The sequence below is a fragment of the Pteropus vampyrus genome, unplaced genomic scaffold (assembly GCF_000151845.1).
Source record: "Pteropus vampyrus isolate Shadow unplaced genomic scaffold, Pvam_2.0 Scaffold131, whole genome shotgun sequence".
In the NCBI taxonomy this organism is placed as follows: domain Eukaryota; kingdom Metazoa; phylum Chordata; class Mammalia; order Chiroptera; family Pteropodidae; genus Pteropus; species Pteropus vampyrus.
Genome location: NW_011888912.1, coordinates 1,639,682 through 1,657,903, shown reverse-complemented (window position 1 = coordinate 1,657,903; position 18,222 = coordinate 1,639,682). Strand labels below are relative to the sequence as shown.

Here is an 18,222-nt window from a genome sequence, read left to right as displayed (position 1 = left end):
CGCCGCGGTTACCGCGTCTCCTCCTTCTTGTGCTCCAGCTCCGCCTCCAGCCGCTGCTTCCGGAGCTGAGCCTCCTTCTCCCTCAGCTGCCGCTTCTCCAGCAAAGCCGCCCGCTTCACGGCCATGTCGTCTTCCGCTTTCTGATCGTCCTAGGAACCGATTTCGTGGAGAAAGAGGGAGCCGTTTAGGGACGAAGAGTCCCATTCCGATCGCTGCAGCCGCAGTCACAGCAGGAAACACGCACTATCGGGTCGACCTTATCCCAACCCTGCAGCACACGCGGACGTTCCAGAAATTTCAAGGAAGAAGAAACGGATTAAAGTACGGTGACAATTCTGTCAAGTAACAAAGGGCGCAGACTTACTGAATGACATGTCTTCAAAATGTAGGAGCTGGCAAAGGACCACCAAAGAAAGGAAAAAGGACAGTTCTTTGGACCCTAATAAATAACCTGAGTGAGGAGTTTCCCAACTTTCCAAACCGCATTTAAATTGTACTTAAAATACGTGCTCAGTAAAGAAACCCAAGTGAAAAAGCACCAGAAACCAGCCAGGGTCACGGCCGCGCACACGCCTCCTGCCTAAGCGAGGGCCCCGCGGTTCGCTCACGGGGTTCGGAAGGACGCTGAAGGTTCTGCCCCGGACGACAGCAGCCGCCCCGCTCTGCGGCCTGACAGCGCGTTGGCGACCGGCCAGCCGCCTAGACCCGCCTCGGTTTCCTCTCAGGGAGCTTCCAGAATGCTCCAGAACTCAGGGAAGTGACAAGCTCGAGCTCCAGACACGGCTGCTTGTCTTAAGGACTCTCCGTGATGCTTAACTCAACGCGCATTTCCTGGGCATCTGATACCGTTGCCACACAGCGCCAGGCAGACAGATATTACGACGGAAAGAAGACGGGGTGCCTTAGGTTACGAGCTTCAAGGTCATGGGAAGGGGCGCCATCAGGGGGCTTTGCACAGGAGCCCAGAGAGACGAGCTCCGGATGGAGACGCAAACGGCCAGCCCGACGCCCACACGTCCGTCCGTCAGAGACTACGTACACCTGGCCATGTGCCGGGCACTCGGCTGCGGTCTGGGGACAGGACGGCGCAGTGTCTGCGGGAGTGCACGGTCTGAGCGAGAACTAGCACCACGTGCAGACCCAGCGGTCAGTAGAGCGGAGACCCCCGGGTCGCAGGCACCGCGAGGGGCACGTTCAGGGTGCCCGCGGGACACGGCACAGACACCGCTCACGTCTGCCTGGGGCTCTGGCAGACTTTGAAATCAGTGTAAAGAACAGTCCAAAACAGAGGCTACGGGGAAGAGGGGAGACAAACAGGCTCGGGGGGTGAGGGGCGGAGGCCTGTGGAAGACCCCGAATATGATGCCGAGGGCTTTGGACTTCATTCAACAGGCAACTCCAAGTTCTCTGACCAGAGAGAGTCTCGACTGCAGTTACGCTCGTGGAAGAATGATCTCAATTAGCAGACGAAGACTGGAGAGGAACAATGAGGGGCCGGGGAGCCCAGGTAAGAGGCGAAAACGCAGTCCAGGAACGAGCGTGGGGCAGTGAAGACGGCAGACGAACAGAAACGGATGCAGACGAGGGTGCGGGTGGGAACGGTGCAGACGAGGGTGCAGGTGGGAACGGTGCAGACGACGGTGCAGGTGGGAACGGTGCAGACGAGGGTGCGGGTGGGAACGGTGGAGACAAGGGTACAGGTGCAGACGAGGGTACAGGTGGGAACAGTGCAGACGAGGGTACAGGTGCAGACGAGGGTACAGGTGGGAACAGTGCAGACGAGGGTACAGGTGCAGACGAGGGTACAGGTGGGAACGGTGCAGACGAGGGTATAGGTGGGAACAGTGCAGACGAGGGTGCAGGTGCAGACGAGGGGCAGGTGCAGACGAGGGTGCGGGTGCAGACGAGGGTGCAGGTGCAGACGAGGGTGCAGGTGCAGACGAGGGTGCAGGTGCAGACGAGGGTGCAGGTGCACTGCCTGTTTGGCGTAAAGCGTTGCCCACTGTTTTCTCTGTGAGGCACAGGGCAGCAAGCGTCTCTAAACCTGCACAGGGGGCTGTGTCTGCTGGTGCTGACAGCAGCCTTCTATTAAAAATCGCAGTTTTACATAGTTAACAAATAAGACGCGACTCATATTCAAATTTCTACACGTTCTAAAGGGTCTAAAGGTCAATCGTCCTGAGAGCGACTTTAAAATAAGTTACCAGTTTCCAACGCTAAATGGTTCAAAGTGAGACCGGCAACTGCAACCACTTCCCTGTCCTCCCTCTTATTCTCGCGGGACTGCTGTGTGTTTCCGCCTAAAACCTTAAATTACACACTGCCGCTACTGAGCCCGACTTCCGTCTACACGCCACGTGTGGAACAGGGTCACAGATGATCCACGTGAAGCCCCTGACTTTAAGAAAAACACGAATAACAAACATATATGTTTCTGATTGTTTAAAAAAAAACAACTGTGTACTTCCCTATAGATGATTTGGAAAATATAGAAAAACGTAAAGACGAAAGAAATGATAATTAGGAGAAATGTTTAAAAATGTTAGTAGGTTTTTGTTTTCCAAATGCCTATGACACATTGCAAGATCTTTGCCATGAAGAGGTGACGCTGTTCACTATCTGTGTTCGTCGGCTACAGACCTGCACCAGGTCAGGGGAAGGGGCGCCATCCCTTGAAATGTGCCATAGGAATCTGGAAAGACCGATACCAGGACTGGCGTTGTGGGCTAGACCTTTATCCGGTGCTTGTAAAGGAGCGACTTCGATGACAACTGTTTGAACTACGTGAGCTTTTAAATGTTTCACTTTGCGAAACTCTGGTCAGTTTGAAAAGACTTTTAAAAAACAAGACACACGATGCCAAGGTTTCGGCTTTCTACGCCCTGGCAACTGAAAAGCCCTGGGAAGAGATCTGAACAGCTTAATTTTTGAAAGCGAGAGAACAGGGCAGAGGAACAAAACGGCCGATCTGAACACGTGTCGTGACCGACGACAGGAGGCTGTTCTAGAAACCCCAGTGGGCGTGAGCGCCCGCCAAGGGAGACACCGAGGCCCATTCGGGATCGCTGGCAGCCTGTCGAAAGCAGCCAGCACGTCAGCTGAAAACCGGCCCCTCTGACGAGGACGCCTGGACCCGTGCAGGTGGGCGTTACCTTGAAGAAGAACCCGCAGCACACCTTCTGGTCCTCGTCCAGTTGTTCTTTGTCGCTGTCCCCGTCACCCTTCTCCACGGACACGTCGGCCTTTTCGGGGGGTTTCAAGTCCGAGAGGGACACTTCGATGAGGTTCATGCTTTTGGGGGCGGCGGGCGGGGGAGCCGGCCGCGGAGGGGGGTCGGGGGGCTGAGCCGGCTGGTCCTCGCTGGGCGTCAGGCACACGGTCTCGGTGACGGGCTGCGAGAGGACCTCGGAAACGGTGGAGCCCAGGGGCTCCGGCTGCTTCCCCCCGGGGCCCGGCCCGCGCAGCTCGGGGGCCTCGGGGGCGTCCCTGGGTCTGCAGTCCTTGGGCGGCGGCTCGCCGTCGTCCCCGAAGCTCACGAACGACCGAGTCTGAAGGGCCACCTGGCTGGGGGAGAACCTGCGCAGCCGCGGCAGGCTGTCCACCGACCGCGGGGGCGTCAGCGTCCGGTTCAGGGGCGTTATTTTCAGTTCGTTGGGCCTGGGAGTCCTCTGGGTTCTGGCAGAGAGAGACGCGCCCCTCCTGCCGGCAGCCTGCGGGGACGGCTGTGCGGGCCGAGGGGCGTCGGGGGCCGGGCCGGCCTGCCTGGGCGCCTTGGGGTCCCGGGCCTGCCTCTGCGGGGACGGCTGGGGAGGCGAGATGACCCACGACTGCCGCTCCCGCATCTGCATCAGCAGCTCCTGCTGCAGGGACAGGCGCTGCATCTCCTGCTGCAGGAGCCGCAGGGACGAGTTCAGCTTCTCGATGGACTTCGCGTGCTCGGCCGCCTCGCCTTCGCTCAGGGCCTCTTCCGCGGGGCTGGCCAGGCCCCACGGCTTGTCGGGGTCCACGGGCGTGGTGGGCGACTTCGGCCACTTGGCCGGGGGGCTCTCCCCGCTGTCCTTCGCGGCCGCCGGGGCCCGGCCGCTCTGGCCGCCGGCCTTCGGCGCCTCCCTGTCCTTGGCCCGGTCGCCGAACGCCTCCTCGTCCTCGGCGCCGGCCGCCTCCTCGCGCATCGGGGAGCCCCGCTCCCCCTTCTTGCGCACCACGGTCAGGAAGGCGGTCCGCCCCACCCTCTGCCTCTGCTGGGTGAAGGCGGCCTCCACCTTCTTCTTCTGGGCCTCGATGGCACGCCGCTTCTCCTCCAGCCTCATGCGCAGGTGCAGCATCTCGGAGGCCAGCAGCTGCGTGCTGTCCCGGCCCTGGGGAAGGCCGGCCTCCTCCGGGACCTGCGCCCAGGCCACCGCGTGGGGGACGTTAAGCTCCGAGCCCTCCGGGGTGGTTTTCTGAGAGCTGCTTCCGCTGCTTTTCCCGTCCGTGTGGTTCAGCTTCCGGAACTTCTGCTCGGCGAAGCTGGTCATCTTCACCCCGGAGCTGGACGAGGCGCTGCTGCCGGGCTGGGACCTGGTGCTCACGGTGCTCGGGCAGGGGCTCAGCGCGTCTCGGGCGCTGCCGGCCCGCGGGTCGCAGTCCTGCAGGAACCGCGGCGCGTCGTCCACGTCCGAGTCCAAGCTCACGGTGTAGTCCCGCAGGGAGGAGTCCTCGTCCAGCGTCTCCGGAATGTCCTCGGAAGGAACGTGGATGCCGGTGTCCACCTCGGTGTTGTCGGTCACGGGACTCAGGGTCCCCTTCGTGTCCGCCGTGCTGTCGGGACTCGAGGGTCGCAGCTTGACGCTGGCGCTCAGGACGCCCCCTTCCTGGCTGTGGAGGAAGAAGCCGTTGGCGGTCTGGCCCGGCTGCGGGCTGCAGGGGGGCTTCTCGGTGTCGTGGATGATCTGCAGCGCTTCCTCGATGCTGGGCGTCTCCCCCCGGCTGCCACACTCGTCGAGAAGCGCCCGGCTCCGCCCGGCTCCGCGCTCAGTGGCGTCCGGGGGCCCGGGGGACCGCAGGTGGCCAGGGGCGCCCACGCCCAGCTCCTCCTCGATGCTTCCCGCCTCCTCTTCTCCATCCACTGGCTTGAAGGACAGACCTCTCCTGATGTTTTTAGACGCACGGCTGCCGCTCAGAGAAAGCCCCTCGTTACTGACAGAGCGGGTGATGCCTCGGTTTGCAGGGGGCCTCTGCGCGGCGCTTTCTTCATCAAAAGAAATGTCGAATGACACGCCGTGCACCGATGATCTGCGACAGATGGAAGAAACAACCCTTAAGTGACCCGAACGGTGATTTCACGTCATCGAACGACAACCATTTGCCGTCACAGTTGTCCCCCGCCTCTGTGAGGCCTGGTTCCGGGACTCACCGGACGCCACCGTGTGGGGGCGCTCCCGGCCCCGACGCCAACGGCCCAGTACTGCCGAGCGCCCTGCACGCCCTCCCCGGTGCTCACATCGCCCCAGATTCCTTACAGCGCCCAACACAGGGCGGATGCGACGGAAACAGTTGTCGTGTGGTAGCATTTGGGAAGCAAGGCCGAGGGAGAAGTGTGCAGACGTGGGCGCGGGCGCGGGCACTGCCACCTGACCACGTCGCGCACGTCGGCCATGACCCGACCCTCGTCTTTTCTGCAGTCACCTGAATCCACGGGTGCTGGGCCCGCGGACGCGGAGGGTGGCTGTGTACCTCCTTTGCTCCCCCACTTCTCAATCTTACTGTCCTCGAGGTGACCTTCCCCATTTAGCCCCTTTGATCTCTACCACCTGCCTGTGTTGGCCTTTTCAAATGTAGGTGCTAATTTAGAGTCCACTGCAATGTGCCCAACCAGAAAGAGCCAGAGGGAACTGGCGCTTCTCGGTGACGCGTCTCGGTGACGCTTCTCGGTGACACTTCTCGGTGACGCTTCTCGGCACTGCGCTCACACGGAAAGGGGTTCCCTTCGCTTTTACTCACCGTTTCTCTTTGGGCCACGTCCCTATGAAGCCATCCACGTAAGACATAGACGAAGACCTTCTAATTCCTCCTTCAAACGCAAAATAAAAAAAAGTCACTGAAATCACGTACAAACGTTTTAACCTACAGCAATTGAACAGATTTCACACATTTGAGGAGTCATTAACAGCACGGAAAAGTAAGTATGTACGGAGAAACGGAGATCGTTTTGTTGATAAAACGAGCAAAGAGAAACAGCTCAACCTTTTGGTGTGTGTATAACATTTTTCAGAAAAAAAAAAAAAAAGACTGCATGTTTCTGTTTCTTTACAGATTTGTCCTCCGTCACTTCCCGGTTACCCTGCGTAAATGGCACTTCCTAGGCTTTTTCAAATCTATTACCTGAGGCTGAAGAATGGGTTTGGGGACGTGGACGTCCAGAAGGCAAATGATGATGGGGGTGTGGCAATGCAGCTCCTTCCACACTGCAATGTGAAATGAAGGTCAAATGTTACGTTTCGACTCTTTAATATAAACCTCACGTCGAATGGCTGAAACTAGAAACAACACTACGACCTCCGATTCTCCACCCTAAATTAAAAATAAGGAAACGTGACACATTGTTTAAACCCAGAGTGGCTGTGATGATTTGCATCTCTACGCGTTTCACCTTTTACGAAGCACCCGAAGTACTTTCAGCTACATCTCGGCGTTCTTGAGAGAGAGGATATGCACATTATTTCCTTTTCGCAAATAGAAAACCAGAAATAAAGAGTTAAAATCAAAGTCGTCAGTTGGCAATACTCAGAGGAGTCTCATCGCGGAAGCTGCAGGTGTGACGGGCCCCTGCGGATCCCGGAGCCTCCCGGGCCTGCGCTCCGACAGTGACATCAGGGGTGACGCCGTCAGCCACCCCGGAGACCTCGACACCCGGACCTGAAGGACAGAAGCTGTCCTGTGATTCCTTCTGATTTAAGTCCACCCGATTCCAGCTGACACAGGGGATGAGACAGCCCATTCTGCAAATGATGACATCTGGCCAGAATTTACTCTTCCTGGTTCTAAGGTTTAAGTCTGCGTGGCCTGCCGTGCAGCCAGGTGAAGAAGCTAGCATCGCCCCACGTGTCGGGGACAAACTGGGGAGCGGGAGGTGGTGCCTGCTGTTGCGCTCTCAGGCCACCTCATCTCGGCGACCTGACCGAGGCAGCGGGGACTCCGAAGGCGTCCCGTGTGGCGACTCAGAGAAACGAGGGGATCACGCGGATCCCGGAATGACGGCGCACGGTGCGCCCCCCAGGAAAGGGGCTCGGGGTCCCTCCCGGGTTAGAGAATGCCTGTCTGCAGGGAAGATGGAGGGGCCCCCAGGAGTCCGAGCGCGGGTCCTCAGGAGGGGACCATCATCCGGAATCCTAAACACACGAGCCTATGCGCACGGATCCCGAAATCACGGAATAACCCGCCCCCGCAGCAGAGCGCTTCGGAGGTTTTAAAGCCTTAACGGCCCCAGGGTCACCATCTGCAACACCGGCTGTTTTCTGAGTTTTTGAGGAAGTTCACGTCACAATGCACGCAACCCGGGGCACACCGAGGAAATAACACGTAGGAACAGCTTCCCGTGGGAAAAAGGGAGACGCCCCGGATCAGCACGGCGAACTGTCACCGTCACGCTCGGGTAGCCAGGCAACCGAAAACTGGCCGCAGGCAGCGAATCCAAGGGCGAGGGGCGTAAATCGCTTCCCTGACCCGTGGGAATGCTCAGAGGCAGCTGTGGGCTCAGGCTCCGGGCCCAGGGCCGGAGCCCGCAGACGCAGGCAGGACAGAGCGGGCAGGTGGCATCAGGGTGCTCGCTTGGCACTCGGGGACGGACCCCAGGCCCGAGGGCCGGGCATCGCCTTCAGCCCGAGTTCAGTCCCACGTAAGGCTCACGATTCATTCAGAAAACACTTTCAATTTCTCACTCAGAATTTTTACGGTGTATTTAAAATGTCTTGAAGTTCAAAGAAAATGAGACTCATAGAGCATGAGAATGAGAGAGAATTTCTAAAAAAAAAAATCCCACAAAATAGATCATTTTAAACTTTAAAAAATCAGATGATTAGGGAGTCCAAAGTCAATATAAATTTTAGGTTCTAATAAATACACATGAAAAGCTGCTTACAGGATCTGCTAAAAAACATTTTTAAACAAAAGGTCTCCATCATATACTTGGGTCACGAGTCAGGAGTATCCCGATATTAAATTTTTACTTACTATCTCAACAGCTCTAATAACGAGCAAATAAAACAATAGGGAAAACTGCCTCAAAGCTTAAACAAAATCATAAAAAAATTTAAAGATCTAAACAGAACTTAAAATTTCCCACCAACGCCTACGCGGTTCTCAGTCATAAACAAGATATGCAGGAGGAGTTCGGCCGGTTTCAGTTACGTCGGCCCTGTTCTCTCACTTTTCAGTGTGATTCATAAAACCCTATTTACGAAACATTCGTTTCGGTGTAAATTTCAAATGCATTTCCGTTAAAACAGCTTTGACTAGGGTAAGCTAATGAAAACATTTCGTTCGAAGTCCGAGTGATATTTCAAAAACTCTAACGTGGTATGTTTATTTTGAGTTCATTAGCAAAGAGAAACAGCGGCCGTGAAGTCATTGTTACCTTGACGTCAAGTCAGAAGCACACGAACTGTCCCAGGCATTTCTCTTGGCAGCGTTCAGGACAGGGGTTGAAGGCATGTCATTCACAGGCTCAGCTACGATGAAAGATTAAAAAAGCCCTTCAAAATTACATTCTTAACATGTTTCCCACATTATTTCCAGATTTCTGAACCACAAATAAAAGTTTAACTCGAATCTCAATTTCCATTATTACTTAGAGAAATCAGGGCATATTTAAAGCTATTTTTAAAAATAAATGAAATATTTTTTATCTATTTAAAAGATAAAATATTCTCTAAACTCTTCTGAAGTGTTCTGGCTTTAAAAAAAAATTCACTTGATTACGGTTAACTGGGAGAAAAGGCCTAACATAAAAAAAGTAGAGATATTTAAAGTAAAAATAAATCGGTCTAAGTTTGCTTCTTTATGCAATAGCTGGTATGTTGGCAACCGAGGAGAGAGAGACGGAATTTCACCGGTTGACGACAAGCCCACTGCAATGGTTCACATTTCTGTCAATAACTCTGGGGAGGGCTCGCCCGGCTCTCTGCCTTGCTGGCCGCCTGCAGTCGGCTCCTCTACGCACGAGCGACGGGCTTCCCCTGACTAGGATCGTCCCCTCCTTCCTGATCTTTCTCTTGTTAATTTTTCTGGGGGGAGGAGGCTAGAGATGGGGAGAAATAAGGACACTGGGGAGAAAAATACCAAAATGTGGCGCCCAGGAAAGCGGCTGGGACGCACCGGCACCGTGCTTCGCGCTGGGCGGGTGGCCCCGTGGTGGGGACAGCGGTCCCCGTTATGTGGGACGCGCTGTCCCTGGGCTGCACGAACAGTTGAGGGTCTTTTCCCTGTGGAAGCAGACCTCTGGTTTGATAACGGAAGCCAACAGAACCCTGGTTTTCCTTAGAGAAAATGCAGGAAGATTTCTGTTCTTTACGTCTAGGGACCTTTACAATAACCCCTTTATTTCTTATTTGTTTTCTTATTATGAGCAATCGGTGGATTATAATGATATAATAGTCACAAAACCTATTAGGTTTAAGTATACGCACACGCCTTTTTATGGTTCGATGGCAAATTCAAATGAGAAATTAAAGCCCAGCCATAATTTGAATGGATTCTCGGTAACACTATTAAAAACTCGGAATCTAATAGGCAATTAAAGCGAGAATGGGGGTGAAGGACGCAGAGCAAATAAAGGGAGTGAACGGTGGAGGCTGAAAGTCCACTTTCTGAGGCTTCCCGTCCAGAGCTTCGCCTTCTTGTTCTCCCCGGCATGGCCCATCCCTCGGAAGTTCCAGCGACTCGATCTGTTAAATCGGTCGCAGTCTTGCGAGGCTCACGGCTGGAATGGGAAATGACAGCTTCTCCCCCGCCCCCCACGAGAAGAACCCCGCGAGGCTGCGACCCTCCCCCGCGTGCGGCAGCAACGCCCAGGCCGGTCACCTGCTCGTGGGTGGACGCGAGGCTGCACGAAGGACGGCTTCACGACTTCGAACCACCAGAACAGCTCGGCCATGAACACCAGGTAATTACTCTGTGGGCGAGAGTCAGAGAGTCCTCAGCCCCTCGGGGACGACGGTCCTACAACGCGGTTGCTCTGCGTTTGGCCACAAGATGGCAGCAAAGAAGAAATAATTCTCCCAGTAACTACAGCTTATGAAGATCAATTCTTTCTGAATCTGTGACGACTGAGCAGCAATAATTCTGTTACCGTATTCCAGGAATGGCCCCAAATCATTTGGTGTACAGGCTTTTCCCCGCATTAGTTTAGACGGCTACATAGTCGCGTTCCCGAACACCGTAACTACACGGGACGTAGACACAGAACGGAGAAGGGCAGGTGTGTGCATCAACCCCGCCCCCAAGGCCTCCCAGCGCGCTCCGGAGAAAGCACCGTCGCGAGCTTGCGTTCGTCCCCCTGCGGCTTCCTGCCTAGGTCTGGTCTCGAGCCCAGGGGCCTGTGGGGATCGTCCCTCCCAGACGGCACCCCGCAGCGCCTCGGACGCGGGCCCCCCGCGGCCCGCCCCCCGATGCTGCCGTCAGGACGACTGGGCCCTTCTGTGCCATGGCTCTGCGTGTGGCTTCGTGCGCAGAAGAAGCCTGAGCTGACGGCGTCTCGAAAACATGAAATGAGCAGAAAAACCTAACTTCCTTTGTCAAAGCGGCTCTGATGTTACTCTGCGGGCTTAGAGTGGCCAGGCCATTTTCGTATCCAGCATGTTCCTTAAACGAAGCTTCCCTGTACCTTTATGGACGAAGCAGCATAGAGCATGTCTTCCAGGGTGAAGTGGCAACACTGGTTCAAATATTCTTGGCAAAACTCTTGGATCAGCTGCAGGTTGTACAGACTGTCGGCCAAAGACATGGTTTCTTTCAAACAGATATCTTCGAATAAGAAGAGAGGAAGCCGTGACTTTGGGTTACTTCCGGTAACACACGTCTCGCCCTCATGTCATAACTAGCGACTCAGCACAAACACACGTGATGTGGCATCTGTGTGACAAACACGCACACAGGAACCTGGGGTCATCACACAGAGAGGCCCGGAACCACGCAGCAGTGCTCGACTACCTTCTTCAGGCTTCGCCTCGTCCCTTAGGACAACGCTCCACGACCTCCCAGGTGCTGTCCTGGTGCTCGCCGCCCCCTCCCCGCAGGTCAGAGGCGTCTCCCGGGACACTCACCCTCTAAGCGGACGACGCCGGGGCAGTAGAAGTGGATGAGGGCGGCCAGGGCGCAGCCGTCACTGCCGTCCTTCAGGAGGTTCTCCACCAGCGGGATGCAGGGCAGGTGCTTCAGCAGCGTCTGCTCCTTCCTGTACCGAGCCTGCGACACGAAGGAGACGAAGCGAACACGCGCTAAACGACGTACGGAAAGGCCGCGTGGGGTCCCGGGGCTCGCGACCCCAGCACGTCAAGAGGAACGGGCCGCGACCCACGCCCTCCCTGGCCGACGCAGACGCGACTGTGCCCGACCCAAACGCGCCGGGTGGCTCTCCGCTTGCGAAGCCAGCACTTCGTGGGACACCGCTAACTGACGTGAACTGACACTAACTCCGCCAAATGGGTGTGAAGACCCTGTGTCCTCAGCTCGGCTCCTCGTGGACAGACAACTCATTGACTGTCCCGCGAGCTGACGCCAGCCTGCGGGACAGTCTGACACGGCCCTGGGACGTCACTGCGAGGGATCACAGCGCCAAGACGTCCTGGCTCTGGACTTTAAGGAAACGGATGTAGAGTGACAACTCTGACACTTGAAAAAACCCTCTCAGGTTTCGTTACCAGTAACCGAGCGCGTTCAAGGGTTTCTGCTCCTGCTCAGGGAGACAGGAGAAACCTCTGTGTCTTGAAGGCTGCATGGCGTGACTGGCTCTCTAAAGTGAGACACGTCGTCGAGCCGGGGTGGAGTCCAGAGACCCAGGTTCGAATCTGGACTCCGCCGCTTATCCGCTCTGCGGCGGTGGACGCGTCACGCAGACTCTCGCTCCAGTTCCCCCGTCTGCAGGAGGGGGACAGCGACAGCCCCCGCCTTCACGGCCCCCTGGGGATCCAACGAGGGGCCAGACGCCAAGTGCCACGCACACTGCGAGCACAGAGCGGGCAGGAACCAACGGCTAGCGCTGCTGTCGGCTCTCCCAGAGCCAACAAAAATAATGCTGTGATGTGACGACTAGCTACAGTACGTGATCTTGGATTAGACCTGGTACTAGGGAAATGAAGGTGCAAACTCAAGTGTTTCATCAGCAACAGACGTGATTACAGTGGTTGCTGTTCTTTAAACAGAGCTTTTTAAAGTAATCAGACTAAGTCTCTTCTCTATCTAAACTGGTCGTCTTTATATTTTGTCATTAAAATGGTGACGAAAGCAAATACTTTTCTGAGAATAAAAACAGGAAAACAACGTGCTGGAAGAGGACACTCAGCGTTGGGTGGGGGAGCTAGGTCTCCTTAAAGGGCGCCGGGGAGGCGTGGGCCCTCAGAAGCAGGAGGTCACTCCTGGTCTGTCCCTGGCCACTCCAGCACAAGACCCGTGCAGCGTTTTCCCCTTGAAGACTCCGAGGTGCTCGCTCCTTTTAATCGGTGCAGGCTGGACGCGGGCATTGAACGCCAGGCTGCAAACTCACGGAGCACCTACGGCCTGAGGAAAATCACAGGCATGCACTAGGCAACTTCTTTACTTGGTTACTGATTTCTGCATAGTCCTTAGAAAACGTCCTCTCTTTCCTGCTAGCGGACAGTTTAAAAAGCCACCAGGAAAAAAGGGAGAGAACAGGGGAGAGGGAAAAAGACCCCGGGTAGCGCTGCCCAGCCCGAGGCGCCCCGTCCCACGCGTGGGACGCGGCTCCAGACCCTCATCCTCCTCCCTCAGCCCGCAGGAAACAAAGTAGTCTGCTTCCTGGAAATCCTGCGACCTGGCTGGGCCCGGCCCCACACGCCCTGTCTCAAGGGATAGCTTTTCCCCGCCTACAATCTGCGCTGGACCGAGCTGGGCGCCCAGGGCCACGAAACAGAACCAAATCGTGTGGCTGGTTCTACTGCTTCCTGCCAAGTAGCACCTGTGCACCACACGCACACACATGTATGCACGCATGCACACACACATGGACGGACACACATGCACCACATGCACACACATGCATGCACGCCTGCACATACATGCACACACACACGGACCAACACACATGCACCACACGCACACGCGCACACGCACAGCTTCATCGAGCTTTAGCAATAAATGTCTGCGTCTCAGGATGGACAAGCAGACGTCCGCGCAGGGCGTGCCAAAGCTGCTCCGGTTAAACCGACTTTCACCTTGAAGTCACATGCGACTCCCAGAAGTTCGTCTGCGGTTCACGAAAGCCCCCGTCTCTTAGACTCGAACGTGCTACCTGTTTTGCCCACTCACTGAATGGCAACCGTCCCTGTTCTGTGTACGACCTGAGAAACTTGGCATTTAAAAGGGACGCCAGTTTCTTCCAACACTAGGGTGTGTTTCTAAGTTCTATTTTTATCTCTGAGGGTGTAAAATATTTAAGTGGTCTAATCCCCCCAGCTTTAATCCTGAAAGATCAACCCTTCAAGTCGAATTGTAACCGAATATAGTTTATGTCCAGTACTAGTAAGAATGCAGAGAATCTGTCACTTTTTTAAAACACAAAGTGTCCCCTACCATTCGGGTTGAAAAGAAAATGATTCTTTCAAAAAGATAATTTCAAAAGACAAATAATTTACACGTGCAATTCACATTCACTTTTACTAAGGTTCTTAAAATAAATGAGAATCTATATTCGTACTTTTTAACCTCATTACAGATGGTCTATGAATATTAACAAAAGGATGCTTATGCTTTAAATTACTTTTAAAGCTTCTAATACAAATCTTGGACAGATTTTTTCAATCTTTCCATTATACACGATGATGGAATACCTTAAAACCCCATCCCTATGCAGTGACATGAAATGACCATAGCAGCAAAACACAGACAACACCACGCTACGATCACGATTCTGGACGGCAGACTGAAGGAGGAAGCCAGGCAGACTTACTGGGACCAGTTTCCAAAACCACTTGGAAGGAGACTTCAGAGGAGGCAGCGGAGAGGAAGGAAAGCAGAAGGTAGAGGGAAAACGCATCAGAATTATTTTCCATCGACAAGTCACAGTAAAGCTTCTGACAGTGGAGCTCTACGTTTACAGTTCTCGTAAAGTAACATTTTTAAACGTTAATAGTTCAGTTTAACACGTATACGTTTATTTAAAAAGCAAACACATATGGATGGAAATAGATGACGACCCATGAATGAGACTCCATCAACTCATATAGATAATAACGAGATCCCATGTGGACAGATGAGGACAGAGCTGCATGTGATAGAACCTTAACTTATAAATACGAAAACATGGGGTTAGAAAACAGCCCTTTTGCAACCGTCACAGTAAAAACCCATCGGTAGGCTTCGTCGGTGGATGCTAAATCTAGGGCGAGGGGAAATGCTGGAGAGGGACAGGATGCTCAGTGTCAAATGACGTATTCCAAAGGGAAACTAAGAACCATGCAGACCATGTCCTAGCCAAGCGATCTCAGTGAACGTCGCCCAGCGGGGGCAGAAGGGTCCGCGTGCCTCCGGATACGCACCATGAGAAGCACACGGCTCACGAGGTGTTCCAGTCGACATTAAAGCACGGCCTTAAATTAATTACGAGGAAATATTAAAAAAAAACAAATTGAGGGGTACGTTATGAAAATGACCTGTGTTCTTCGAAAATGTCAAGGTCGTGAATGAACAAGGAAAGCTAAGGACCCGTTTCAGTGTAAGGAAGACCAGCGATGGGACGACTAGCTACAGTACGTGATCTTGGATTAGACCCGGTACTGGGGAAAAAGCCATAAAGCGCAATTGGGACAAGTGAAAAGTTGGAGTACAGGCTAGACGATTGATCGAGGTGTTATAGCGACACCGAAGTCCCTACACTCTGGTCGTGTAAGTGAATAGCTTAGTTCTTAGGAAAAACACACTGAAGTGTTACGGGGCCAGGCATGAGGTTTGCAACCTCCTTCGAACATTGCAGAAAAATTTACGTATACATGTGTAATGTATGTAATGTGTGTCTACACACACACACACACACACACTCACACACACACACGGAGAGGGGGCATGAGCAAATGTTAGATGGATGAATCTGGGTAAAGCACATAAAGGGTTCTTTTACTTATCCTTGCAACTTTTTCTATGTCTGAAAATTTTCAAAATAAATGTTCTAAATAGTCATATTAAGCCTACACCAAGCCAAATCTTTGTAGGGTCTTATGTCCAAATACACAAGACTATTGATCTATAAAGCTGATGGAGAAATCTAATTTTTATAGTACCCTTTGGCCGAGATTAAAATCATGGTACTAGGACATCTAATATATGTCTCTTCAGGCCAAATCAGCTTTATAAAATACTGCTTGGAGAAGAGAAAATCATGGCGCCATCTCCGAGTTTTAAAAATGCTTAAAACACCAAGTTCCTCATTTAGCTGGACCAGATGAGACGCTAACAGCACAGGGGCGTATTTCAGACCCGGGGGTCACGTCGGGTGTCACGTCATGGCGGGGGGCTGGCAATGGCCGTGGAGAAAGAAATTCGCGCTGACCACAGAAGTGCACGCGAGATAAACTGTGACTACAGGACGGACTCTCAGGGGCGGAGTTCCAAGCGCAAGTTGTGTCATTCAGGCAGGTCGAGTCTCCACAATTACTTAATGGAAATAACAGCATGAGCAAGGGAGCCAGGGCAAGTCCAAAGTCAGGCCACGTGAGCGCTGTATCAGACTGCGTTGGTTCCACATGTTTACGTGCGTGTGAGAGATAACTGAATCCATTACGGCGTCACAGGCCACGCATCGGCGTCCCCCGGGCGGGCTCCAAAGGCACTCGTTCCGTGAGACGCCGGTGAGCGTCACTGATAGTGGGGGAGTCCAAGGACGAGATCTGTCTGGGCGACAGACTTCTCGCCCGGCCCTTCCGTACAAAGCGGGTTGTGGCATTCTTAAGGGGCACAGCGTTCCCCAACGCACCTGCCATCAGAACCCTTCTCTCAAATGGTATCTTAAGTGCTGTCTGAAGAAATGCATTTAAAGAAAGTGGGTTAGGGTTTTTAATTGCCGAGGGGCTCTGGCGGGGGTGGACATCCACGCGGGCTCTTCTCGCTGGGCGAGCAGAGTCGCTTCAGAGGCTGTGCCTTTCGCGACAGCAATCTGAGCTCGCCACAGGTAACCCGTGCATCCAGTCCCCGCCCTTCTGCAAAGAACCTCCCCGAGATGCCGCTTTGAAAGTGGCAAATGTCACACTGAGTACACGAGTAGTTTTAATATTTTGAGACACAAACTCTATTCTCTGTGGAGTTGCTATTATAAACCTGAGACTCCGAACCCACGAAGTCACGGCTCTCAGAAACCATCCGAACGGTCTAGTCGCCGACTCCCTAAACGTGTCTTTTATCTGCAGCTTAACGTCCCCACTCAGGTCGCTCCCTGTGACCCAGTGCCCCACTTTGCTAACGCCGCCGTGAAACCTGCCGAGGCCCCGTCCCAGTCCGCAGCCTCGCGCAGGCCCCAGACGCCTCGCTCCCGCGGTTGTCCTGGACCCGCTCGGCACACACAGGGACTCTCACGATGACCGCTACTGACTGTCTTCACTAACCTGTCCTTTCCTGTCCTCATTCACAACGCATCGAGAAGGGAAAACTGGAGAATCACTTTAGTCACAGGATTTAATCCAACCTTTTAATTTTTACGGATAAAGAAAACGAGGCCCAGTGCCTTTGTCATGAAGCTAATCGGTGACGACACTAGTCTGACTAGTCTGGGTCCCGACTCGTTCTGCCGCAGCGCTGTGTAAAAATCCTTCGAGAGAATGAACGTGGCACTTCATGTCCCTGGCTAGACACTTCGGAGACCTTGAAAGCAGGGTTGCCAGATTTAGCCAATAAAAATGCGAGATGCTCGTGCAAGTGACACCGGAAACTCTTGGTGGTTTATCTGAAATTCCAGTTTAACTGGGCACCCTCCTTTAGACTCGCAAGAGCATTAGAAGCAAAAAAGAGCAACTTGAAGAAAACAGAGAACATCCCCTCGACGAACTGTCTGCACGAAACGCCTGCCAAGGACGTGGTGCCCCTTCCAACGCCTCCCTCCTAGGACACCACGGGATCCGACGAACTGAATCATCGCAGGATGCCGTGGGCTGAAAAGATGCCTCTGGAATTTTCATTTGTCCAAGGCTAACCGTACGCAGTACTAGCACCCCTTACACACACGTGTGTTTTACGAAGAAGGTGGTTGTCAGCGGAAATTTCACGAAACGGGAGTCGCCAGACGAGGACTGAGGCAGGTGACGGTGAGGTGCTTCGTACCCACAGCACAGGAACGAGCAGGGGCAGGTCTCCACCTCTCCTCCGGGAAAGGGGAAGGGGGTCGAGAATTCCGCTTTCGCAGAAATAAAAATCAAGAATGAAATGACGACACTTCCAGTCGAGCCAAGTGACTCGAGTCCCCAGATCCCACTGTACGGTGACAGCGGGGTTTCTTCCCCTGGTTTCTGCTGGGTGCGGGTTTCTTCGTAACAATGACACTGTACTTTGCAGTAAGACGACGTGACATTAATCGTTATTGTCACAAAGATTCCGACAATGAGAACAAGGGAAGATTCATTTGAAAAGGAAGATATAAATGCTATGTCTATACTAAGATAAAAACGTGTCATCATCTAAATATTTAAAATGAATCACATTCATTTATTCGTTTACTCTGCCATTCACTCAGCCTCACACGTGCCATTGCATGGGGCTAAGTGCCACGGCAAAGCCGAAGCCGGCAGCATAAACACAAGGAGCGTCTCGATGCCACACAGTGTTTTTCTTCAAGGTCACTCACCCTGGTGGTTTGGACACCAACGGCGCTTCTCCCCACATGGGACATTAATCGTGTCCCACGTCATGACAAAATCCCCACCTAGTTCATAATGTGTACGCAATCCTGCAGAACTTAATCATCGCGTGTGACAACCAAGGTCCTTAAGGAAAGTCACTAGCATTACAACTTGGGTGATGCCATCCTGA

The 18,222-nt window shown here is 53.7% G+C and overlaps 1 protein-coding gene and 2 long non-coding RNA genes across 5 annotated transcripts in view; 1 reads left to right on the top strand and 2 right to left on the bottom strand.

Moving 5' to 3' along the window:
* CAMSAP2 (calmodulin regulated spectrin associated protein family member 2) overlaps nt 1-18,222 on the bottom strand; it is a 47,377-nt gene that overhangs the window by 4,711 nt on the left and 24,444 nt on the right. Inside the window, exons 5-13 of the mRNA XM_011367311.2 lie at nt 14,162-14,194; nt 11,301-11,442; nt 10,862-11,001; nt 10,060-10,150; nt 8,615-8,708; nt 6,364-6,446; nt 5,983-6,052; nt 3,153-5,274; nt 12-149 (exon numbers count right to left, since the gene is read on the bottom strand). Of these exons, the coding sequence (XP_011365613.1) occupies nt 12-149; nt 3,153-5,274; nt 5,983-6,052; nt 6,364-6,446; nt 8,615-8,708; nt 10,060-10,150; nt 10,862-11,001; nt 11,301-11,442; nt 14,162-14,194 (2,913 nt within the window). The remainder of the gene's footprint in view (nt 1-11; nt 150-3,152; nt 5,275-5,982; nt 6,053-6,363; nt 6,447-8,614; nt 8,709-10,059; nt 10,151-10,861; nt 11,002-11,300; nt 11,443-14,161; nt 14,195-18,222) is intronic.
* Nucleotides 1,168-2,737, top strand: LOC111744292. 3 transcript variants are annotated; one of them, XR_002782097.1, is made up of 3 exons: nt 1,168-1,628; nt 1,701-1,844; nt 1,952-2,737. It is a non-coding gene; the product is annotated as an uncharacterized LOC111744292 (long non-coding RNA). The 3 variants fall into 3 exon arrangements; XR_002782096.1 differs by having other exon boundaries at nt 1,168-1,682; nt 1,791-1,844; XR_002782095.1 differs by having other exon boundaries at nt 1,168-1,682; nt 1,746-1,844.
* Nucleotides 16,875-18,222, bottom strand: part of LOC111744293 — a 2,199-nt gene continuing 851 nt past the window's right edge. The window contains exon 2 of the long non-coding RNA XR_002782098.1: nt 16,875-17,552. This is a non-coding gene — a long non-coding RNA (uncharacterized LOC111744293). The remainder of the gene's footprint in view (nt 17,553-18,222) is intronic.